The following is a 27,968-nucleotide window of genomic DNA, read 5'->3' as shown; positions in this document are numbered from 1 at the left end:
GGTTTACCATGGACTATCATGGTTGGCTATCACATGCAATGGTCAGGGATGATCTCAACCATGGTTTACAATGGACTATCATGGTTGGCTATCACATACAATGGTCAGGGATGATCTCAACCATGGTTTACCATGGACTATCATGGTTGGCTATCACATGCAATGGTCAGGGATGATCTCAACCATGGTTTACCATGGACTATCATGGTTGGCTATCACATGCAATGGTCAGGGATGATCTCAACCATGGTTTACCATGGACTATCATGGTTGGCTATCACATGCAATGGTCAGGGATGATCTCAACCATGATTTACCATGGACTATCATGGTTGGCTATCACATGCAATGGTCAGGGATGATCTCAACCATGGTTTACCATGGACTATCATGGTTGGCTATCACATGCAATGGTCAGGGATGATCTCAACCATGGTTTACCATGGACTATCATGATTGGCTATCACATGCAATGGTCAGGGATGATCTCAACCATGGTTTACCATGGACTATCATGGTTGGCTATCACATGCAATGGTCAGGGATGATCTCAACCATGATTTACCATGGACTATCATGGTTGGCTATCACATGCAATGGTCAGGGATGATCTCAACCATGGTTTACAATGGACTATCATGGTTGGCTATCACATGCAATGGTCAGGGATGATCTCAACCATGGTTTACCATGGACTATCATGGTTGGCTATCACATGCAATGGTCAGGGATGATCTCAACCATGGTTTACAATGGACTATCATGGTTGGCTATCGCATGCAATGGTCAGGGATGATCTCAACCATGGTTTACCATGGACTATCATGGTTGGCTATCACATGCAATGGTCAGGGATGATCTCAACTATGGTTTACCATGGACTATCATGGTTGGCTATCGCATGCAATGGTCAGGGATGATCTCAACCATGGCTTACCATGGACTATCATGGTTGGCTATCGCATGCAATGGTCAGGGATGATCTCAACCATGGTTTACCATGGACTATCATGGTTGGCTATCACATGCAATGGTCAGGGATGATCTCAACTATGGTTTACCATGGACTATCATGGTTGGCTATCACATGCAATGGTCAGGGATGATCTCAACCATGGTTTACCATGGACTATCATGGTTGGCTATCACATGCAATGGTCAGGGATGATCTCAACCATGGTTTACAATGGACTATCATGGTTGGCTATCACATGCAATGGTCAGGGATGATCTTAACCATGGTTTACCATGGACTATCATGGTTGGCTATCACATGCAATGGTCAGGGATGATCTCAACCATGGTTTACAATGGACTATCATGGTTGGCTATCACATGCAATGGTCAGGGATGATCTCAACCATGGTTTACAATGGACTATCATGGTTGGCTATCACATGCAATGGTCAGGTATGATCTCAACCATGGTTTACCATGGACTATCATGGTTGGCTATCACATGCAATGGTCAGGGATGATCTCAACCATGGTTTACCATGGACTATCATGGTTGGCTATCACATGCAATGGTTAGGGATGATCTCAACCATGGTTTACCATGGACTATCATGGTTGGCTATCACATGCAATGGTCAGGTATGATCTCAACCATGGTTTACCATGGACTATCATGGTTGGCTATCACATGCAATGGTCAGGTATGATCTCAACCATGGTTTACCATGGACTATCATGGTTGGCTATCACATGCAATGGTCAGGGATGATCTCAACCATGGTTTACCATGGACTATCATGGTTGGCTATCACATGCAATGGTCAGGGATGATCTCAACCATGGTTTACCATGGACTATCATGGTTGGCTATCACATGCAATGGTCAGGGATGATCTCAACCATGGTTTACAATGGACTATCATGGTTGGCTATCACATGCAATGGTCAGGGATGATCTCAACCATGGTTTACCATGGACTATCATGGTTGGCTATCACATGCAATGGTCAGGGATCATCTCAACCATGGTTTACAATGGACTATCATGGTTGGCTATCACATGCAATGGTTAGGGATGATCTCAACCATGGTTTACAATGGACTATCATGGTTGGCTATCACATGCAATGGTCAGGGATGATCTCAACCATGGTTTACCATGGACTATCATGGTTGGCTATCACATGCAATGGTCAGGGATAATCTCAACCATGGTTTACCATGGACTATCATGGTTGGCTATCACATGCAATGGTCAGGGATGATCTCAACCATGGTTTACAATGGACTATCATGGTTGGCTATCACATGCAGTGGTGAGGGATGATCTCAACCATGGTTTACCATGGACTATCATGGTTGGCTATCACATGCAATGGTCAGGGATGATCTCAACCATGGTTTACCATGGACTATCATAGTTGGCTATCGCATGCAATGGTCAGGGATGATCTCAACCGTGGTTTACCATGGACTATCATGGTTGGCTATCACATGCAATGGTCAGGGATGATCTCAACCATGGTTTACAATGGACTATCATGGTTGGCTAGCACATGCAATGGTCAGGGATGATCTCAACCGTGGTTTACCATGGACTATCATGGTTGGCTATCACATGCAATGGTCAGGGATGATCTCAACCATGGTTTACCATGGACTATCATGGTTGGCTATCACATGCAATGGTCAGGGATGATCTCAACCATGGTTTACCATGGACTATCATGGTTGGCTATCACATGCAATGGTCAGGGATGATCTCAACCATGGTTTACAATGGACTATCATGGTTGGCTATCACATGCAATGGTCAGGGATCATCTCAACCATGGTTTACCATGGACTATCATGGTTGGCTATCACATGCAATGGTCAGGGATGATCTCAACCATGATTTACCATGGACTATCATGGTGGGCTATCACATGCAATGGTCAGGGATGATCTCAACCATGGTTTACCATGGACTATCATAGTTGGCTATCGCATGCAATGGTCAGGGATGATCTCAACCGTGGTTTACCATGGACTATCATGGTTGGCTATCACATGCAATGGTCAGGGATGATCTCAACCATGGTTTACAATGGACTATCATGGTTGGCTATCACATGCAATGGTCAGGGATGATCTCAACCATGGTTTACCATGGACTATCATGGTTGGCTATCACATGCAATGGTCAGGGATGATCTCAACCATGATTTACCATGGACTATCATGGTTGGCTATCACATGCAATGGTCAGGGATGATCTCAACCATGGTTTACCATGGACTATCATGGTTGGCTATCACATGCAATGGTCAGGGATGATCTCAACCATGGTTTACCATGGACTATCATGGTTGGCTATCACATGCAATGGTCAGGGATGATCTCAACCATGGTTTACCATGGACTATCATGGTTGGCTATCACATGCAATGGTCAGGGATGATCTCAACCATGGTTTACCATGGACTATCATGGTTGGCTATCACATGCAATGGTCAGGGATGATCTCAACCATGGTTTGCCATGGACTATCATGGTTGGCTATCATATAAAATGTTAACCTCAACCATGGTTAGCTGTGATCTGAAAGCAACACATGGTTCATGACAATTCAGGAACAAGTCATTGAAAATGACACAGTCCCCGTTAAATTAAGTTGTCTTTGTGCTTGTCATATTAAAGCGGGGGTGGGGTGGGGTGGGGGGGGTTGTCACGAGCGTGTCCTTGAATTCCAAGTGGCGTATACAACAGATTGTTTATTTACATTAAAACAGGTGTAGTTGTAATATGGCCAAAAATAAAAACAGTTATTTGGCCATCTTTGATCTGATTATGAAACACTCTGATATGTATGATGTGCCAAATACGAATGAAAATGGTACAAAAATTTTGGAAATATAGTAGTAAGACCAAAAAGTCAGATGGCTGTCAATCGGCCATCCTTGACCAGATTTTGAAACAAATTGTCATGGACATGCATCCTAACATGTATAAAGTACATGTACATGTATGTGCCAAATTTGAATGAAAACTGACAAAGCACTTCCAAGATACTGCATAAAAAAAAAAAAAAAAGATGCCTGCCAGTCGACCATCTTTGATCCAATTGCGAAATAAATTGTCATGGACATGTAACCTAACATGTATAAACTACATGTATGTACCAAGTTTGAATGACAACTGACAAAGCATGTCCAAAATACAACACTTTCAAAAAACAAGATGGCTGCCAGTCAGCCATCTTTGATCCAATTGTGAAATAAATCGTCGTGGACATGTATCCTAACATGTATAATCTATGTACCAAATTTGAATGAAAACTGACAAAGCATGTCCAAAATACAACATTTTCAAAAAACAAGATGGCTGCCAGTCGGCCATTTTGAATCGAATCGCTAAACCACTGCATGTGCATATGTCCCAGATAAAGTACCAGGCACATGCAAAGAATGAACGGAATCGGTCCAAGCGATTCTGAGATATGACTCTGGACGGACGCACGAACGCACAGACGGAGACCGAATTATAAGTCCCTGTTTTCAAACTTCGTCCGAACGGGGACTAATAAGACATTTTTTAATAGAACATTTGAGAAATAACTTACTACAGTCTACTTCATCACTTTCGTCTCCACAGTCATCATCGCCATCACAGGTCCATTCATCGGGAATGCATGTACATTCTCCCCTGGTGATGACAGCGCATGCAAACTGATTTCTTGCACATTTACATTCTCTCCCTAGTGCTAGGCAACCTGTGAAGACAAAGAAAAGGGTAAAATTGATCGATGAATACCAATACCATCATGACACAAAAGGACAACACCTGATCTTCATTCAGATAAATCTCAAGTTGTAAAGTTGAAAACAAAATGAGTTGAATAAATCACTGTAGGCTGGGTACACATGTACATCAGGCAAAAGCTCTGAACCAAGAATGAACTCTGTGGGTGTGTTTTGGGTACCAGTATAGGTATACGCAAGCAGGGATTTTTTATTTTATTTTATTTTTCCAGTGAGGTGTACTCATTGGGTTTTTGTGAGAACATAGTATAGATGTGAAAATGAAAACTGAGTTAGTTGTATTTGGGAAATATTTTCTGAAAACTATATAGAAGGAAGTGAATGAATGACCATGATTAATTTGCAGAAGTTTGAGCTCCTTTGCATAAAATAAACACAATTTATTTTCAGTGGCTGCAATGTCATCTTTTGTTTGAACAACTGGTGGCAACCAGTCATTTGGCAAAATAAGGCAACTCAGTTCTTGTGTGGGAGTAACAATAGATACAGAGTCCATTATTTTAAAGGCAGTTCCAATGTTTGGTTAAATAGTCATATGACTTACAAAGTAAACAACATATTTACATGTATATGTGAGTTGACATCAGCCATTTGAACTTGAAAGTTAATTTTATTCACAATATAAACTCTCTTCATTTTTCTTGTATTCTTTCCAAATCTTATGATCAGAATCTCTTTATTAACAAATAAATTATTGCAAATAAACTTGGTTGACGGAAATACTAAATGATTTTAGAACAAAAAATTGCTTTTTTAAAGCTATCTTATACTTTCAAGCAACTTCACAAATTAATTAACTTAGGAATCAGGTAACTGTTTATTAAAGATGAGATGTACTATTTGTCACAAATTGAAAAAAATCAGTATTATAAGTGTATTAGAAATTTCAAGTGCCTTATAAATACTGTATTAAACTACTTTTTCGCTTTTTATTTATTTTTGCTGAAGAGATGAATCAATGAAAATAACATTTTTACTGGTACTATATTTTACATTCACCTCATCAAAAATAAAATAAAAAGTGAAAATAAACTTCATACAGAAGACTGGGACAAAAACAGCCAATTTTTTAATAGTAAAACCTGAAAAATGATACAAATTTTGTCTGTTGGCTTCAAAATTAGGGTTCATTTCCAAAAATATTGAAGAATATAAGAAACTAGCGCAGAAAAATGTGGGCAAGGAAGCCTGGTGGTAAAAATGTTATAACAAATGAACATCATTTTTCATTGGCTACTGGGCTTAATAAAAAAAAAAAATATGGGAAATGGTAAACAGGTTTATTTTGTGAAAGGTCACAAAAGATGACTTTTCACTGCTATGTGATTGTATCTCATAAATCAAAGAAAGCTTAGAAAGAACTCCCATGTGCTGAGAGTATTGGAGACACATTAAATATAATTCGAAATTACTTAGCTGAAAACTAATTATGCAAATCAGAAAATTAATATGACCAGATTTGAGTGTAAAACTAATGAGGTCTGCGCAATGTAACAGAAAATCTATGTCTCCAAGTTTAATTGAAATGTGATTAGAACCAAAAAATTATGAATTATTATGCTTATTAGGGAATTAATATGAACAGATTTTTACCCCAAACTAATTAGGTTTGTACATTGTCCTAGAGCATCTTTGTACTAAGTTTCATTGAAATGGAATAATTAGCACCGTGAAAACTCCAAAATTTCGACCCCTCTAAAAATTTGACCGCCTATTTATTTGCCGGGTTTCGGTGTTTTATTTACCTCCAAATTTTCGACTCCACTAAAAATTGCCGACTCATTCTTATTCGAAAATTGCGACCAGTTTTAGTTTTCCCCCAAACGAAAAAAAAAACCGATGTGAGCGTTCAAACGGGACCTTTCTCAAAGGCATGAATCCGGGTTTCTGATTGACTGAGAGATTTTTATTTTATTGGTAACGAAAATATATTCTAAATAAACGAAGTTTCAAATAAAAACGAACACAAAAATCTCGGCATGCTGCGTTTCTGAATTGTTGATTATTACTGTACTCAGTAGTGATTATAATAATGTACACAAAATAAATTTGTTGAATGGTTATGAAATACAAATAAAAGTCAACTTAGTTTCATCGTAAGTGAATGATTCCGGTCTCGTATAAACGTTTGATGCTGTAGGATATCCGCCATGTTCTCTTAGGTCAAATAGGTCAAATCGCTAATTAACCAATCAAAAAGCTGGATGTTGCGAAAACGGCATGATTTTTTTTAAATAAAAAAATTAGTTGTTTTTAAAAAATAAACTGGTCATCTGAAGAATAATTTAACATTGTTCACAGTGATAACAGCTCATTCTCGAAAGGAAGCTTACCCGCTCACGCTAGTCACGATAAAAATCATACTCGTGTACTCTTGAATAGACAGACGTCAATGACTACGGTAAAACTTAGACTCTATTTTAGCCGGCAGGATTGATTGAAATGTCCGAAAAATGACGCCAAAATACACCTTAAAAGTCCCATTTTATTTTCTTAAATCCCATTATATTTTTTAATCCAAGGGCGAATTTACGGCAGAATTTGGTCCCTCAAATCACCGGTACGGTGCTCAAATAAGGGACACGTGAGCTTTGATTCTAACCGGATACATTGCACTGGGTCGGGGAGATCGTTTGCTAAACTTCCATGTATCTTTTGTCCAATGGGTACCTGTACTTCGAACATTCGCAAGTTTTCCTAGGTAGTGCGAGACAGCTTTGTCTTTTGACCTATTAGTTTTGTGCTGACCTCTTCTCCGCGTCTTGATGTTTTGTTTTGCTTGTCATAATACTCACTGATTGATGACTTTGTTTAGATTTTGAGTTACAACTTGGCCACGACCTTTGCTTTTACCGTGAAACATGAGGAAGTTTACGTCAATTGACGGACATTGCATTTTTTAAAAACTAATGAAGCACACTGTCTATCATCCCCATTTTTTTTTGCTGATTTCTATTCTGAAAAATTCGACTGTCCGAAAATGCACCTTAATTTTGACTCTAAAAACACGTCACATTTCTAACACAAATTATTTAAAACCAGTCGAAATTTTGGAGTTTTTACGGTACTTTAGATATCAGTGTGAAAGATTAAAATTGGTTAATTATGCAAATTAGGTAATTAATATGTACAGATTTTAACCCACAATTATTCAGGTCTGTCTATTGTCCTACAGCATCCATGTACATTCATTGATATGTGATGTATAGTACCTGAGATATCAGTGTGAAAGTTGGTTAATTATGCAAATTAGGTGATTAATATGCACAAATATTTACCGGAAACTAATTGGGTCTGCATAATTCTAGATTCATTGAAATATGATGATTAGTACTTTAGATATCAGTAGAAAAGCTGAAAATTAATTATGCAAATTAGGTAATTAATATGCACAATTATTTACCCTAAAACTAATCAGGTCTCTGCATAGTCCTAAAGGATCTATGTACCAAGTTTCATTGAAATGCGATGATTAGTACTTGAGATACCCGTGGAAAAGCTGAAAATTAACTAATTATGCAAATTAGGTGATTAATATGCACAAATATTTATCGAAAACAATCAATCTCTGCATAGTCCTTGAGTATGTAAGTACCAAGTTTCATTGAAATGTAATGCTAACTACTTATATCAAATGCTGAAAATTAATTAATTATGCAAATTAGGTAATTAATACGTACTGATATTACCATAAAAACTATCAGGTCTGTGCAGTGTTGTATGACATCTATGTACCAAGTTTCATTGAAATGTGATGATTAGTACTTGAGATATCAGTGGAAAAACCGAAAATTGACTAATCATTATGCAAATTAGGTAATTAGTATCCACGGATTATTACCAAAAACTAATCAAAACCTAGCATTAGTTCAGAGCATCTATGTACAAAGTTTCATCAAAATCCAATGAGTGGTTGTTTAGATATCAGTGGAACAGTCATGGAACCACTAAAAAATAGCTAATTATCATGCAAATTAGGTAATTAATATGCACGGATTTTTACCAAAAATTAATCAAATCTGCGCATATGTTCAGAGCATCTATGTACCAAGTTTCATCAAAATCCAATGAGTGGTTCTTTAGATATCAGTGGAACAGTCATAGAACAGCTAAAAATTAGCTAATTATCATGCAAATTAGGTAATTAACGAGCATGGATTTTTACCAAAACCTAATCAAATCTGCGCATTGGCCCAGAGCATCTATGCACCAAGTTTCATCAAAAACCGATGTATGGTTCTTGAGATAGCAGTGGAACAGTCGGACACACATACACACATACACACACACATACACACATACACACATACACACATACACACATACACACATACACACATACACACATACACACATACAGACACACTAACTGCAAAGACTCCCATTTTGTGCTTCGCACATGGGAGTCAAAAATGAGGAACTACGGTATAGACAGATCTGTAATCCATGACTGACTAAAAAACAACATAACTGGAAATACATAGATCCGTACGTGCCATAGAATTGATTCTCAAACACAAACACATGAGTGAGCAGCATTATGTTAAATCGAACAATACGAGAGAGGAAAGCCAGAGTGTAAAAAACCAACAACATAGACCAGTGACTAAAGTGAGCTTAGCAGATACAGAGAATAAATGTCATCAATTGTGATGATTCACATCCATTCAGCATACTCCACATGAATGAATTCCACTAGAGCAGAAATGATTAGCTGTCAACAAGAAAAACAGTCCATTCCTTTCAGCGCTCACTGCTGATTGACAGCATACAACCCTAGCTTTAGGCAAGGGGGGGGGGGGTCAATGCTAAACCAGTTTCAGACAACAACTAAACAAGTCTGATCAGGGCACACAATAGCTTAAAAGTGCTGCCTTGGGGGGGGGTTTACAGGATCAAACTTAATGTAACTATTTTAAAGTATAGCTTTGTTTATTATACTTCCCATACCCATCCACATCACTACAATGTCTTGTAGGAATCAAAGATAGCTTTCAGCTGGGATTAAACCTTTCCGATGTTGTACAGATAAGTTTGGAGGCAGTAAATTGCAATAATGCATCTATAATTGACCATCTGGTTTTTTCAGGTTTGCCAAGGCCTGGGACCACTAAGTATTGTATACTACACAGAGGACACATCAAGACCATCACTTGTTCATCTCTGAAGCATTTTTTCCCAAATAAACATTGAGAATCAAGCAACCTTGAAATGCACATTTTTAAACTACCTCCATTTATTTTATCTCATTTTCTCACTACAGCAAGTTATGAAAGCTGATATCATTCAAACCCCTCTTCCCAGACACCCTATAATGCTGGACCATTCAAACCCCTCTCCCCAGACACCCTACAATGCTGGTAGCGTACATTTTTCTATTAAACAAGTAATTGTCAATCTGAATGCCATAGCATTATTCAGCATGCAGGCAATTACACATTTTCAAACTCCAGCAGCCAGCAATTATCCTATCAGACAGTCTCTGCCAGTGAACAGACTGCGCACATTGTGTAATCCATGCCACACATAATAATTAAAACCATTTGCATGCTTATTTCATTAATATAATTAGAATATAAATCTAAAATTACAAAATGTATTACAGTGGAGTTCTGCAGTACTTTCAATTCATATGTAAATGAAAAAAAAAACATGAATGAAAGTATCCTCCATAAAAAAAATATCATGCACAGTCTAAATAACTCAGGGATCACCACATTGTCTTAATACTTCATACATTACCGGTATACAGTTTTGTAAAATCAAACATTGGAACAATCCACTAACTATTTCTAAAACTATTGCTGTAAATCATACTACTGCCCTCACAGTCATGTTTTAAATATCAGAGATGTCCTAAAATAAAATGCTGTAACATTATAAAATAAGAATATTACCATTAGTGTTGACAAAAAGAATGTCAGTGCTTCTGGTACAACTTAGGCATTCTGTCATCTTTATAAATTTCAATGACAGTTGGGTCAAACTAACCAATCAACGAGCACACTGTGCAACAACGACATTTGAAAATGTTCCAATGTTATTTAATCGGCCAATAGAAACCTTTCATTTCAGTATACAATTGTGAAATTCATAAATATTTATAAAGATGAATGGAATGCCTTTGTTGAGCCGCAAGTAATATTACTTGTATACTTATGTTGATGTTTCTTTTTAATGTTTTTTTTTAGTTTGAAAAATAGTATATGGTTGCACATGCCGCTGAATAAATAACAGAACTTTTTTTCCTTTTCACAGCATTGTACTAAACGTAAGCGAAACACACTGTCAATATTACCGTTTGTTATTCTCTTTTACTATAATAGAGTTATAATGTCAGCCCAGAACCATATCTACTCCAAGATGTCAACATCAGAGACTTGTTTGTTTGAATTAAGTTTTCAAAGCTTTACAGCTGAATAAAACATGGGTACTTGATAGCAATGGAAAACTGTGATGAAGACCAGTACTGACGGCTAATCTTATAGAAAAAAAGACTGAGACAGGCACCCCAAACCAATTAGTCTCTCCTCCCTGTATTCATGCAGCCAGCAGGAGACTTCATTGTCGTGCCAGTCACTCACACACATTTCCCATCTCAGCAGACACAATGATGTTTTTGTGTGGTCAGTAGACAATTGGCGTCTGTCTTTTTACAGTGAAAAAGCACACATTATTTACTACTATGTTGCTTCAAGCAAATCTTTCCAGCACCTACATAGAACTTTATAAACATAGTACGTTTTTTGCTTAAAGACTAAGGTAAATAGGAGATCTGCAAAAAAAAAGTTTCTTCACATAATACCAAAAAAAACTATCTTTAAAAAAAATCAAATAATGAAATGTAAACACTTAATGAGTTTATGACAAAAGTTATATAACCTTTTCACAACCAGTTCCCACAAATTTACAAAATAATCCTGTTTATAGTCTGCACACTCCTTCAAAAGATTTGGACAAATTGAAACAAATTTTGTCTACTGGCTTCAAAATTAGGGTTCATTTCCAGAAATATTGCAGAATATCAGACAAAAGTAAAGAGTAATTTGGGCGAGAAATTCTAGTGGTGAAAAGAATAAAGGAGCAACCTTGTTGATTTCACTGAAGTCCCGGAGTGCCAGCTTAGAGTCATTTGCAACACTATGAGCCCCCAACAGATTTCTATTCTCTGTACAGACCCTAGTTGGTCAATATACAGTAATAATGCAGTATTTAACCATGTAAACATATATTGTCCCCCATATTCAGATCAATGAATCAATTTTAACGCATGCATAGTCAATGGGCAGCATCATGTATCATATGGGTTCCATGCAATGAACACATCGCATTTAAAAATTAAATTTATTTGTTTGAAGAATATTTGACCATCTTTAACTGTAAAACCTGTGTCAATCAGGAACATGCCTATTTGCTTCACTTTTTCATAAACTTGCTTCATATGTGAATATCTTATTATTATGAAGTTGTACGTAGCCGATCAGATTCAATTCAAAACTCAAATTCAGGAAGAGATGATAGGTTTCTCGCATACTATACCATAGCTGCCTGTGTACCTCTAACTACATCACACCAAACACTTTTAATAATAATTTAATTTAACACTTTTAAACAGAAGCAATGTCGAGTTAGGCTCTCACTGATTGGTTGGACAAATTCCATCAGAGGAGAGCTCTCTGAACACAATTTGTGCAGATACTACCACTACTACTGTTGGTAGACTCTTATGCAATTCTATCTACATCTTGGTACAATCAGAATGAATAAACCAGGACAACTTGAATTGAATTTATGTGAAAATAAAAAAAATATTACTTTATAGTTAAAAAACAATGACATCACATATAGATTATTGCAGTCTTCATCAATATAATCACGTACACATGAAAACAAGGGAAGTGCACAAGTTGTCATAGTAACAAGCCTGGATTTGGCACACATGATGTGCTCCTGCACAATCTCCTAAGTTTAGATAGTAATGTATCTGCTTGTGATATACTGATCAAATGATTACATGTGTCAAGAGAAAGATATATGGTTGTATTGTATTGCAAGATTAGCTCATGAAAACTGACATGAAGTATTGTCAGTGGTAATGTTGAAATCGTTTAGACACTCTTTTTACTTCATGCCACACCATTTTTCATTCACTGCAAGATACGGCATTATGCATGAAATTGAACATAAAAACCAGACAAACAGGGTCATCCAACGTAGTATTTCGGGGATATTTTTGAAGCTTAGTACTGTGCTATTTGATGGTGGTCAAGTTTCAAAGATCAGCAATTTGACATTACCGATAACAAAAAAAGATCAAATTTAAAATCAAATAAATCAATTTTTTCGGCAGACATTTTGTCTGCGCCTTTCAAGCAATACACAAGATCTCACAGACAATCACTCATTAATGCCAGAATTTATCGTTTCAAATAGTATACTGAAAATCTTCTGTGTCAGGCACAGTCTGTGAATACAGCCGTAAGAACTGCAAAATACAACATACAGCAGGTCTATGGATATAGTTATAAACAGGGATCAGCGCAACACAGTCTCGCAGCTGACACATGTGTAACATGGTTACCATGGAAACATTTTAAATCCTCTTACTCATAAGAAGTCTATTTAGGTGACTTTTAATGATTTTCAGAACTAAGAAATATGTACCACTAATGGGGTTTAATGCTTAATCAAAAAGAAAGGCAATTTGTTACAGATCTAGTTTAAATCATGTGACTAAAACCGAAAAAGAAAACTGAATGTTCAGGATGTCACCATAGGTTGCATGGTTTATATACAAGGGTATTAGAGTTTGGTCTGGCAGCATACACTGAGAAAATTACACAGAACATGAAAGTTATTTTAATGACTATGTTCAATACAACTGCATGTACGTGATGTACCAGCCACAGACCATGCGGGTATCTGGTGAAGTTATCTTGTCAGCTATGTGTATGTGTTAGGTCATGCAATTGGTTTATGAGGTACATAGTAACCGTGGAGCGTGCATATATACATGTTTGCACCAACATGAATATGCAAATATTCAGTCATAGATAAATAGTCTTTAATTTGATGATTGACTTATCTTTGTCTTGATCAAAATACTGACTTTATTTTGTGAAAGGTCAAAAGTTAATACGGGATGGTCTTGCATTATTTGTCATAGAAGCTCGAGAAAATTTTGTTTTTTGCTTTTTGTGAGTATTTTTACTGATTTAATTTGCTGAAATACAATTTTGCACTTGTTCATATTATGAAATTTTAAAAAAGAAAATACACAGCAACCAGCACAAGCATCAATGAAAACATACTGCCTGAAATATAAATCACCTGTAGTTAAAATCAACAATGTAGCAAAAGTTACCATGTCCCATGTCAAATATGTGACCCGACACACCACTGGCAGTGGACACTCGCGACTTAGAATCATCTAGCGCATTTATAGCACTATGCATGTACACATTGTGGAAACTGGTGGTAAAAAGGCTAAAATTAAAAAAATTATGATCATTATCTGAAAATCCTCCACATAACTCTACAAAATCTGCAGGCACTTATCGGGTTACATTAAAAGTTTAAAAACAATTCATACACACTTTGAAGACTTAGCAATGTAGCGACAGACACTGATGCAGTCCAAGTGATCTAGTCAATAGCAAAGTAGGTTTTTTAATATGACAGTTAGACTGAAACAATCCTACTGTTTGAGTGATGTTTTAATTGTATGTTATTTCTCACAATGACATTTAAGGCATTAAACTCAATTCAACCTATGTGTAATTAAAACCTATTAAAATACAATATCCAATATTTCAGGATATAATTCATTAAAAGCTATCATGGCACAATGACAATGGAAATGTATCATTTATGTTGAAACGTTTTTTTTTTTCTCTCAAGAGAACTGTACTTTGATACTTTTTTTACCACAAACAAATTCAGATTTTATGTTATCAATAGCTTTTAAAATATCAGGCAATGAGACGAATGCTTTTAAAAGATGATGTCACCACTGGGATTCATCAAATGCATGCTGGGATACATATGAAAACTAAAGTAATGTGGAATAATGTACTTTTTTGGACATTTTGACAGTCAGACAACTCCAAAGTCATCAATCCAAAGCCGGAGCCTAATTTTAACATGTTTATCTACTAAAAACCTTGAAAGTGGAAGATTTGGGATAGATTTCTAGAACACTCAATCACTAAAGTTACAGAGCTAGGCAGAATGTTCATATACAGCCAACAGTGCCAAGGCCAGGTTAAGAGGATTCCCAACAAATAGACCACCATGCATAGTGTGAAGCATGTTATATTTCAATCAACAAAACTGCAGACATGGAAAGTAGCAGAAATCATGTGGAACCAAATGAACTACATGAACCATACGCCATTTTATAGCAGTACAGACCTTCATAAAATCTAGTAGCAAATTCATGTACTGTATTCTCTAATGAAAACTACAGATGCTTTGAATGGCCAATACTGTACCCACCAAAGAGCCTGGTTTGATTTATTAAATTGCGGCCTAGCTTTTTATCATTAACTTGATGGCTTTATGACTAAAAGTCACTTGTAAAATGAAAAGAATGATATCAAAAAAGACTACAGAGTAAAACAGTGATAGATCAATGAATATCCTAAGCATTGTACATGAATACTTTTATTTGAATAAGTCTGATCTAGGTCACTTTCTTTATGATAATCAACCTCACAAAGCATAGGAATCATTAGCTTGAAATAACAACCTTTGTGTTGAGCACATGGCCACCTACTTTAATAGGCTGAAATAGGCATTCTGTTAATAACACACTGTTATTTTGAGAGAGTTCCAGTAATTACCTTGTTGAGAAAGGGGTTTTGTTAATACAGGTATTTTCCAATATAGATGTTATTACATTATATCTGTCAAGCAATACGTGATAATTGATATAGTAAATAATCTCTCTCCTCGTAGGGGTACATATTATATGTTTTGTTTCTTTTCTTTAGCAAGGAATGTTATTTCAATATAAGCACAGAGCTTAGACATTTCATAATGTGCAATCACATGGATAAGTGCTTTGCTATTTGGACAGTCTTTTATGTTATCAAAGAGTTTTTGCATGACCACCTGTAACAAAATTATGGGTTTTTGACCAATGTCCTTGACTCATATGACTCACACCACAATGAAAGAATAAACAGAGTAAACAAGACAAACCACTGAGTTGGTCTCACATCCTACTTACTCAGTCTATAACTACCTGTTATTTACTGTTTATGAGAGCAGTGGCATCTCGTACCAATAAGAACTCTCAATGACCAGTAGTCACTTCAAGCACACATGGCCATCCCATAAACTCAATGACCAGTAGTCACTAAAAGCACACATGGCCATCCCCAACCCTCAATGACCAGTAGTCACTTCAAGCACACATGGCCATTCCCAACCCTCAATGACCAGTAGTCACTTCAAGCACACATGGCCATCCCCAACCCTCAATGACCAGTAGTCACTTCAAGCACACATGGCCATCCCCAACCCTCAATGATCAGTAGTCACTTCAAGCACACATGGCCATCCCCAACCCTCAATGACCAGTAGTCACTTCAAGCACACATGGCCATCCCCAACCCTCAATGACCAGTAGTCACTTCAAGCACACATGGCCATCCCCAACCCTCAATGACCAGTAGTCACTTCAAGCACACATGGCCATCCCCAACCCTCAATGACCAGTAGTCACTTCAAGCACACATGGCCATCCCCAACCCTCAATGACCAGTAGTCACTTCAAGCACACATGGCCATCCCCAACCCTCAATGACCAGTAGTCACTTCAAGCACACATGGCCATCCCCAACCCTCAATGACCAGTAGTCACTTCAAGCACACATGGCCATCCCCAACCCTCAATGACCAGTAGTCACTTCAAGCACACATGGCCATCCCCAACCCTCAATGACCAGTAGTCACTTCAAGCACACATGGCCATTCCCAACCCTCAATGACCAGTAGTCACTTCAAGCACACATGGCCATCCCCAACCCTCAATGACCAGTAGTCACTTCAAGCACACATGGCCATCCCCAACCCTCAATGACCAGTAGTCACTTCAAGCACACATGGCCATCCCCAACCCTCAATGACCAGTAGTCACTTCAAGCACACATGGCCATCCCCAACCCTCAATGACCAGTAGTCACTTCAAGCACACATGGCCATTCCCAACCCTCAATGACCAGTAGTCACTTCAAGCACACATGGCCATCCCCAACCCTCAATGACCAGTAGTCACTTCAAGCACACATGGCCATTCCCAACCCTCAATGACCAGTAGTCACTTCAAGCACACATGGCCATCCCCAACCCTCAATGACCAGTAGTCACTTCAAGCACACATGGCCATCCTCAACCCTCAATGACCAGTAGTCACTTCAAGCACACATGGCCAGCAGTCAATAATGTTGTCAAAGTGTTACTCTTCTCTTAGCTTTCTATATTTTAATTCAAATCACAAAGTTGAAAGCAGCCAATTTATTTGATATATATAGTAGACATATAAATGCTAATGTTTTCAAGATGTTTACATTTAGTAGGTGGTACTTATGTGCAAGATTTGACTACAAACCACAGCCATGCATGCATGTGATACAACTCTAATACTTTGCTGTGTTTCTAACAACAAACCCCAGCCACAGCAGGCACATTGTATAACAATGTTTATTGTGAAACAGTAACAATGTAACAAGTAGCTTGGTGCTTGCTTGCTTGCTCTTTGCTTGCACCCTGAATATGAAAACATTTTTTTACGAACGTTTTTTTTTTTTTTAATTATTCCCCTCCATAGTTCTCTTTTAAAAGTAGCAGAAATGAATTGATAACATTGTTTGAGTGAAGAGATTATACTCATTATAAAGTAGTACCTCTCAAAACAATTTGTAAACATGACAAAGAGACAAAAGCAAATAATATACTAACTAGTAATAGAACATTACATACACCACTAAAAGCAGTTCATGAGTAATATTCAGTTGTTTAATCTTCCCATTTTTAACATTCCCCATAGTTTTAAATTCATGGTTTTCTGAAGAAAACAATATACAAATGTAGTAGGATGAAATGTGAATATCCACGGTTTTTAATTTAGCACATTGCAATGAAAATAAAACAAATAATAAGCACTATACAGTATGGTAATTTGTGAATATACATGATTGATTTCAACTTGGTGTTTTTGCAAATAATGAACATAATATAATATTTAAATAAAATAAAATAAAATAAAAAAAATTGGATACAAATTTTTCAGTCCATACAAACTCTGTACAAAACAGCTCTGTAAACCTAACAATTTTACCAGACACTTACAAATCATGTTTTGATCAACATGAAAAATTACTAAATGGAAAGACTTTAAAAACAACTTCAGTGACACATTTGTAAAAAAAAAAATATGTGACTCACTGATGGGGTCAAGAAGCCAGTAACTTAATCCTTAAAGCATTGACACAGGGCAACCTGAAGCCAGTGGAAAGGTTAGCATGGTATTTTTCAATGCATGGGTATAGGGGCATTGACACAGGGTGGCCTGAAGCCAGTGGAAAGGTTAACATGGCTACTTTCAATGTATAGGTATAGGGGCATTGACACAGGGTGGCCTGAAGCCAGTGGAAAGGTTAACATGGCTTATCAGAGAAGGATGCTTGTTTACTACAAAACACAGGAAACCATTCAATAAAACATTATAACACATTAACAAACAACTATGTGCATCTCAGATATAGGGTGAGTCAACACCATAAGTATTGGGAGATGGGGTCATTAGTCCTTCAACTTTACCCTATTAGTACAGTGTAATGACAGTGTTATGCGAACTATGTTACTACAGTTCTGTATTGCTTGGTGATTTATTTGGATTTGAATTAGAGTTTGACAATTTTGGCATTATCTTGTTAAAATACAGGTTAATAACACAGCAAAGTTTAGTTCTTGATTTTTAATTTGAAAGTTTTATTTCAATTACTTTCTAGGTCGAATGAATTAAAGGTTTCAAATGCTAGTTCATTTGTAAGACAATTGTCGACTTAGATCCATCAAGCAAATTGTCAGTTTGTTTGGACCCGAAGGGAGTAGCCTGTATAAAGGGAGAATAGACAGATTTATATCGTAATCACAAGTGTTTATTTTGACTGTTTAAGTTTAGAATGTCTGAACACAAATATTTAATTCAACAAAAACAAACACAGTAAAAGTGACAATTTGAAAAATGGTAGCATTTAATTTATTGCTATGGTTCAGTTTTTAGGGCTGGACCATTATGTTTTGAAGAACGTTTACTGTTCTCAGTTATAACTAACGTCAGAGGTACATTACTTGGGGTTTGCAACGCGCATACCGGTAAGTACTGTACGGTGACATCATGCCAAGATACCATTCAAGTCTCATCTTGTAGATAGCGAGACTGATGCCATGACGTTCTGACATGACATAGGCGATTTGTAATAATACAATAAAACATGTATTACCACATTCATAGAGAAAAAATATATAATACATCGAAAATGTACAGAAAATATAGTTATCATAATCCGTCATATCGTGAGCAGCTATTTTGATCCACCTGGACATCCCAGTATCCTAGTTACCTCGGGCATGCGCATTTTTCTGAGTTGGAACACCTATGCGAGAGCAAGATTGAAACGGGATCTTGGTATCATGTCACCGTAGTTGCAAACCCCAAGTAATGTACCTCTGCTAGCGTCATGAAATTTTTGGAAAATATAAACAAATTTAAGGAAAGTCTATGAAAGTTTACCATTGAGTTCTCTAGTATGTTTATAGCGTATTTGCTCTTTTTAGAAGTACATCTCTGATAGAATGGCATTGTATTCTAAGCATGAAATAATGCTGAAGTGATATCTATAAAATAGAGTGTCATGTACGAGATACAGCTTTGTGAAACTGAAATCTTTTAAACAAGATACCGCTGGTCATGTGTGATTTTGATGCATTTTTGAACTTAAAATTGCTGCCATTTGGCCATCTTGAAAACAATTAGGAAACAAATGCATGTGATATGGACTGCATCCAAATAGGGACTAAAAATCTGAATTTGTAGTATATACTGAATCATTAAAATATCATTTATTTTGACAAGCGCGTACTCTTGTAATGGAGCAAATTAAAATGGCATTTTGAGGTTGTACATGTAACCACAATTTTTGTTTTGACTAAAGCAGATTTGATTTGATAGATTACGAGAATTTAATGACGACAGAATTAGAAGTAATATTCAAGATGCAGGTCATCTGCTTGGCGAATTAGTGAGCAAGTTTGCTAGATTGCTGACCCTATATTTCAATACTCATATCAAAAAATAATCTTAGATTATTTAGAGCAAAAAGAAGTACCAATATTTGTAATAGGATACTATGATTTGAAGTAATTATTTCTCGACGAACCATAACCATTGCAATTTGTGACCTCAAGACTTAGTGAATCAATAACCAATTTGTTTTATCTTAGATGTATATAATGTTGTTCAATTGATATTTAGGCACCATGCTGATTTTACTGTAGGAACATTAGTTCATCACAGTCACCAGCTGAAACACACAACCACAGAATGCCAACCAGGGTTATAGCCAGAAAATACAAAGTGCCTGTCTAAAAAAGTGTTATCAATATGAAAGACAGCAGTCCTAAGTCTGTAACCATGCACAGACTTTCAATTGATTTGTTGTTGATTATTTTTGATTATTTTGTAATTTTAGGGTAATTTTTCAAACAAAATTGAACAGGTTTGTGAAAATTTCTCCTGTCAGTTGAATTTTTGTACCTGACTAGAATGACAGGTAGCTAAAAACCAACACATCAAAGTATCAAATTTAATCAAAGATAAATTATAGACTTTCTGAGTCTGTGGATGATACAGAACTAATTATACTAAGTTCATCAAAAATGTACAAGGAAATGTCGTTTTCATTGCTATAATGGCCTTAGGATTTAGATTGCTTTCATTCACATCCCACTAATTTGCTGATATCTCTCTGACAATGATGACTATTCATTAGCAATAGTATTGGAGTAATAGACGTGTACAGGTGATTGGATTTCATTCAAAACAAAATGCTTAGACGTGATTGGTCAAGAGGTATATGTGTGGTAGTTTGTTGATTGACAAAACCTCTCCTACACACTGTGGATGTACATGTATCACTATGTAGTTTGTAAACTCCTGATTAGATGATTCTCGGAAACTGTTAACGACCACCAGTCAATTTTTCACTACTACTGTCACAGTAATTTTTCAAAAACAAAAAATGCTTTATCAGCAGTTTGCAATAGATTTATACCACTCTTAGACATCTGACCCATTTTTTTGGTCTGGTTTAGGAGTGATACAATACAATGGTTTCAGAGTGCTGCAATGCAATGGGTTTTCAGAGTGCTGCAATGCGATGGGTTTTCAGAGTGCTGCATTGCAATGGACTTAGATTGGCTGCAATGCGTTGGGTTTTCAGAGTGCTGCAATGCGATGGGTATTCAGAGTGCTGCAATGCGATGGGTTTTCAGAGTGCTGCAATGCGATGGGTTTTCAGAGTGCTGCAATGCGATGGGTTTTCAGAGTGCTGCATTGCAATGGGTTTTCAGAGTGCTGCAATGCAATGGGTTTTCAGAGTGCTGCAATGCGATGGGTTTTCAGAGTGCTGCATTGCAATGGGTTTTCAGAGTGCTGCATTGCAATGGACTTAGATTGGCTGCAATGCGATGGGTTTTCAGAGTGCTGCAATGCGATGGGTTTTCAGAGTGCTGCAATGCGATGGGCTTTCAGAGTGCTGCAATGCGATGGGTTTTCAGAGTGCTGCAATGTGATGGGTTTTCAGAGTGCTGCAATGCAATGGGTTTTCAGAGTGCTGCATTGCGATGGGTTTTCAGAGTGCTGCATTGCGATGGGTTTCCAGAGTGCTGCATTGCAATGGGTTTTCAGAGTGCTGCATTGCAATGGGTTTTCAGAGTGCTGCAATGCGATGGGTTTTCAGAGTGCTGCATTGCAATGGACTTAGATGGGCTGCAATGCGATGGGTTCTAGGAGTGCTGCAATGCGATGGGTTTTCAGAGTGCTGCATTGCAATGGGCTTAGATGGGCTGCAATGCGATGGGTTCTAGGAGTGCTGCAATGCGATGGGTTTTCAGAGTGCTGCAATGCGATGGGTTTTCAGAGTGCTGCAATACAATGGGTTTTAGAAGTGCTGCAATGCGATGGGTTCTAGGAGTGCTGCAATGCGATGGGTTCTAGAAGTGCTGCAATGCGATGGGTTTTCAGAGTGCTGCAATGCAATGGGTTTTCAGAGTGCTGCAATGCGATGGGTTTTCAGAGTGCTGCAATGCGATGGGTTTTCAGAGTGCTGCAATGCGATGGGTTTTCAGAGTGCTGCTTTGCAATGGGTTTTCAGAGTGCTGCAATGCGATAGGTTTTCAGAGTGCTGCAAAGATAAATTATAGACTTTCTGAGTCTGTGGATGATACAGAACTAATTATACTAAGTTCATCAAAAATGTACAAGGAAATGTCGTTTTCATTGCTATAATGGCCTTAGGATTTAGATTGCTTTCATTCACATCCCACTAATTTGCTGATATCTCTCTGACAATGATGACTATTCATTAGCAATAGTATCGGAGTAATAGACGTGTACAGGTGATTGGATTTCATTCAAAACAAAATGCTTAGACGTGATTGGTCAAGAGGTATATGTGTGGTAGTTTGTTGATTGACAAAACCTCTCCTACACACTGTGGATGTACATGTATCACTATGTAGTTTGTAAACTCCTGATTAGACGATTCTCGGAAACTGTTAACGACCACCAGTCAATTTTTCACTACTACTGTCACAGTAATTTTTCAAAAACAAAAAATGCTTTATCAGCAGTTTGCAATAGATTTATACCACTCTTAGACATCTGACCCATTTTTTTGGTCTGGTTTAGGAGTGATACAATACAATGGTTTCAGAGTGCTGCAATGCGATGGGTTTTCAGAGTGCTGCAATGCAATGGGTTTTCAGAGTGCTGCAATGCGATGGGTTTTCAGAGTGCTGCAATGCGATGGGTTTTCAGAATGCTGCAATGCGATGGGTTTTCAGAATGCTGCAATGCGATGGGCTTTCAGAGTGCTGCAATGCGATGGGTTTTCAGAGTGCTGCAATGCGATGGGTTTTCAGAGTGCTGCAATGCGATGGGTTTTCAGAGTGCTGCATTGCGATGGGTTTTCAGAGTGCTGCATTGCGATGGGTTTCCAGAGTGCTGCATTGCAATGGGTTTTCCCGAGTGCTGCATTGCAATGGGTTTTCAGAGTGCTGCAATGCGATGGGTTTTCAGAGTGCTGCATTGCGATGGGTTTTCAGAGTGCTGCATAGCGATGGGTTTCCAGAGTGCTGCATTGCAATGGGTTTTCAGAGTGCTGCATTGCAATGGGTTTTCAGAGTGCTGCAATGCGATGGGTTTTCAGAGTGCTGCATTGCAATGGACTTAGATGGGCTGCAATGCGATGGGTTCTAGGAGTGCTGCAATGCGATGGGTTTTCAGAGTGCTGCAATGCAATGGGTTTTCAGAGTGCTGCATTGCAATGGGCTTAGATGGGCTGCAATGCGATGGGTTCTAGGAGTGCTGCAATGCGATGGGTTTTCAGAGTGCTGCAATGCGATGGGTTTTCAGAGTGCTGCAATACAATGGGTTTTAGAAGTGCTGCAATGCGATGGGTTCTAGGAGTGCTGCAATGCGATGGGTTCTAGAAGTGCTGCAATGCGATGGGTTTTCAGAGTGCTGCAATGCGATGGGTTTTCAGAGTGCTGCAATGCGATGGGTTTTCAGAGTGCTGCAATGCGATGGGTTTTCAGAGTGCTGCAATGCGATGGGTTTTCAGAGTGCTGCAATGCGATGGGTTTTCAGAGTGCTGCATTGCAATGGGTTTTCAGAGTGCTGCAATGCGATAGGTTTTCAGAGTGCTGCAATGCGATGGGTTTTCAGAGTGCTGCAATGCGATGGGTTTCCAGAGTGCTGCAATGCGATGGGTTTCCAGAGTGCTGCATTGCAATGGACTTAGATGGGCTGCAATGCGATGGGTTCTAGAAGTGCTGCAATGCGATGGGTTTTCAGAGTGCTGCAATGCGATGGGTTTCCAGAGTGCTGCATTGCAATGGGTTTTCAGAGTGCTGCATTGCAATGGACTTAGATGGGCTGCAATGCGATGGGTTCTAGGAGTGCTGCAATGCGATGGGTTTTCAGAGTGCTGCATTGCAATGGACTTAGATGGGCTGCAATGCGATGGGTTTTAGGAGTGCTGCAATGCGATGGGTTTTCCGAGTGCTGCAATGCGATGGGTTTTCCGAGTGCTGCATTGCAATGGGCTTAGATGGGCTGCAATGCGATGGGTTCTAGGAGTGCTGCAATGCGATGGGTTTTCAGAGTGCTGCAATGCAATGGGTTTTCAGAGTGCTGCAATGCGATGGGTTTTCAGAGTGCTGCAATGCAATGGGTTTTCAGAGTGCTGCAATGCGATGGGTTTTCAGAGTGCTGCATTACAATGGGTTTTAGAAGTGCTGCAATGCGATGGGTTCTAGGAGTGCTGCAATGCGATGGGTTCTAGAAGTGCTGCAATGCGATGGGTTTTCAGAGTGTTGCAATGCGATGGGTTTTCAGAGTGCTGCAATGCGATGGGTTTTCAGAGTGCTGCAATGCGATGGGTTTTCAGAGTGCTGCAATGCGATGGGTTTTCAGAGTGCTGCAATGCGATGGGTTTTCAGAGTGCTGCATTGCAATGGGTTTTCAGAGTGCTGCAATGCGATAGGTTTTCAGAGTGCTGCAATGCGATGGGTTTTCAGAGTGCTGCAATGCGATGGGTTTCCAGAGTGCTGCATTGCAATGGACTTAGATGGGCTGCAATGCGATGGGTTCTAGAAGTGCTGCAATGCGATGGGTTTTCAGAGTGCTGCAATGCGATGGGTTTCCAGAGTGCTGCATTGCAATGGGTTTTCAGAGTGCTGCAATGCGATGGGTTTTCAGAGTGCTGCAATGCGATGGGTTTTCAGAGTGCTGCAATGCGATGGGTTTTCAGAGTGCTGCATTGCAATGGGTTTTCAGAGTGCTGCAATGCGATGGGTTTTTAGAGTGCTGCAATGCGATAGGTTTTCAGAGTGCTGCAATGCAATGGGTTTTCAGAGTGCTGCAATGCAATGGGTTTTCAGAGTGTTGCATTGCAATGGACTTAGATGGGCTGCAATGCGATGGGTTCTAGGAGTGCTGCAATGCGATGGGTTTTCAGAGTGCTGCAATGCGATGGGTTTCCAGAGTGCTGCATTGCAATGGGTTTTCAGAGTGCTGCATTGCAATGGGTTTTCAGAGTGCTGAAATGCGATGGGTTCTAGGAGTGCTGCAATGCGATGGGTTTTCAGAGTGCTGCATTGCAATGGGCTTAGATGGGCTGCAATGCGATGGGTTCTAGGAGTGCTGCAATGCGATGGGTTTTCAGAGTGCTGCAATACAATGGGTTTTAGAAGTGCTGCAATGCGATGGGTTCTAGGAGTGCTGCAATGCGATGGGTTTTCAGAGTGCTGCAATGCGATGGGTTTTCAGAGTGCTGCAATGCGATGGGTTTTCAGAGTGCTGCAATGCGATGGGTTTTCAGAGTGCTGCATTGCAATGGGTTTTCAGAGTGCCGCAATGCGATGGGTTTTTAGAGTGCTGCAATGTGATAGATTTTCAGAGTGCTGCAATGCGATGGGTTTTCAGAGTGCTGCAATGCGATGGGTTTTCAGAGTGCTGCAATGCGATGGGTTTCCAGAGTGCTGCATTGCAATGGACTTAGATGGGCTGCAATGCGATGGGTTCTAGGAGTGCTGCAATGCGATGGGTTTTCAGAGTGCTGCAATGCGATGGGTTTCCAGAGTGCTGCATTGCAATGGGTTTTCAGAGTGCTGCAATGCGATGGGTTTTCAGAGTGCTGCAATGTGATGGGTTTTTAGAGTGCTGCAATGCGATAGGTTTTCAGAGTGCTGCAATGCAATGGGTTTTCAGAGTGCTGCATTGCAATGGACTTAGATGGGCTGCAATGCGATGGGTTCTAGGAGTGCTGCAATGCGATGGGTTTTCAGAGTGCTGCAATGCGATGGGTTTCCAGAGTGCTGCAATGCGATGGGTTTCCAGAGTGCTGCAATGCGATGGGTTTCCAGAGTGCTGCATTGCAATGGGTTTCCAGAGTGCTGCATTGCAATGGGTTTTCAGAGTGCTGCATTGCGATGGGTTCTAGGAGTGCTGCAATGCGATGGGTTTTAGAAGTGCTGCAATACAATGGGTTTTCAGAGTGATGCAATGCGATGGGTTTTCAGAGTGATGCAATGCGATGGGTTTTAGAAGTGCTGCAATACAATGGATTTTCAGAGTGCTGCAATGTGATGGGTTCTAGGAGTGCTGCAATGCGATGGGTTTTCAGAGTGCTGAAATGCAATGGGTTTTAAGAGTGCTGAAATACAATGGGTTTTCAGAGTGCTGCATTGCAATGGGTTTTAGAAGTGCTGCAATACAATGGGTTTTAGGAGTGCTGCAATACAATGGGTTTTAGAAGTGCTGCAATACAATAAGTTTTCAGAGTGCTGCAATACAATGGGCTTTAGAAGTGCTGCAATACAATGGGTTTTCAAAGTGCTGCAATACAATGGGCTTTAGAAGTGCTGCAATACAATGGGTTTTAGGAGTGCTGCAATACAATGGGCTTAGATGGGTTGTACTTCAATGGGTTTTGGAATGGCACAATAGGGTGGGTTTTAAGAAGGCTGCAAAACAATGGTTTCATAGTGCTGCACTGCAATGGGCTTTGAAGGGCTGCAATATGGTGGGTTTTAGAATTGCTGTAATACAACGGGTTTAGCAGTGGCACAATATGATGGGTTTATAAATGCTGCAATATACTAGCAGTTGGTTTGAGGAATGCTGCAACATACAAACTAGATTCTGGGTCACTGACTGCGCCGGCGTGACAATACCAATATCCATATTATTACAATCACGTTTAACAATCACAGTAGGTGATTTATGTGTCTAGAAACATCATTTATATTTATTATAATGGAAATACTGTAATTTTAGGCCATGCCAGCCATGAATTACCGGTATGTCATGATTGGTTCTAATGGTCAAAATATTAATTTTCTGGTCAATGATGATGAGTTTTTTTTTTAACTGATAACTATTTTCTTAATATAGTTCATGGTTTGAAAAATATTCTAAGCCATTTGTGGCAAAAGTGACATAATTTTTAGACTAAAATCAAAATGGAATTCACCTTTGATGTACATGGTGAAAAGTTAGTGGAAGCCCAGCTTTTTTTTATTAATCAGTCACTGTAATGTTACAGATACAAGATACTGATATTATATTCATTCAAAATCCCAGAACAGAACGCTAATTTCACACATGTTAAAAACTTAGAGGTCGATAGATTTATGATGACACAACTACTGTCAAACCTGAGTATAGCGACCACCCAAAAGACTTCATTAAAATGGTTTTATAGATAATGGGTCTTTATACAGAAATGTAATAGATAAATTATTTATGGATTGCCAGCTTATATATTTGATATTTGTGCAGAAAATAATGAGACGCTAGTGTTCCAACATAAATTGTTTCATAAAGGTGAATCTGCAAAAATACTACTGAGAGAGTGGTAACACAAGACAGGTGGTCTCTATACACAGGTTGCTCATATGTTATATGCTCTGGGTCTGCCTGAAAGTGGTCACCATAGGAAGGATTTTATTTGGAGGTAATCACTAATTTGACTGTACGATATATTTAAATACAATATACCTATAATTATATTTTTTTGAAAATTTATCATTTATCAATAAATTAAACAGACCTTGAACCAAAATAGTGTTTGGTTCCAATAACATGCACTTCAAAAACAGGTAGGGTTTTTAATCATTTTTAAATGTGTTTTTTTCTGCATCGTACTCATTTACTTTGTGCTAACTGGCTGATTGCTTAACAAAATCTATGCTTAATGATGTTATAGTAAATTTTCCCAATTTGGCAAAAATACAGCATAATAAATTCAGTTTAATTCAAATCGCACTGAAAACTTGCATGATTTTTCACCATATTTTCATGTTTGGCCAAACAAAGTTAAGGGTAGACAATAAATGTTAAGTAGCGTTAGG

At 38.5% G+C, this 27,968-nt stretch overlaps 1 protein-coding gene across 1 annotated transcript in view; it reads right to left on the bottom strand.

Annotated features, from left to right (window-relative positions):
* Positions 1-27,968, bottom strand: part of LOC100375584 (low-density lipoprotein receptor-related protein 4-like) — a 94,673-nt gene that overhangs the window by 35,772 nt on the left and 30,933 nt on the right. The window contains exon 2 of the mRNA XM_078011326.2: positions 4,562-4,711. Within this exon, the coding sequence (XP_077867452.1) occupies positions 4,562-4,711 (150 nt within the window). The remainder of the gene's footprint in view (positions 1-4,561; positions 4,712-27,968) is intronic.

This window comes from Saccoglossus kowalevskii, chromosome 1 (genome assembly GCF_978046115.1).
Source record: "Saccoglossus kowalevskii chromosome 1, keSacKowa6.1, whole genome shotgun sequence".
In the NCBI taxonomy this organism is placed as follows: Eukaryota; Metazoa; Hemichordata; class Enteropneusta; family Harrimaniidae; genus Saccoglossus; species Saccoglossus kowalevskii.
This window is presented reverse-complemented; position numbering and strand designations above follow the sequence as displayed.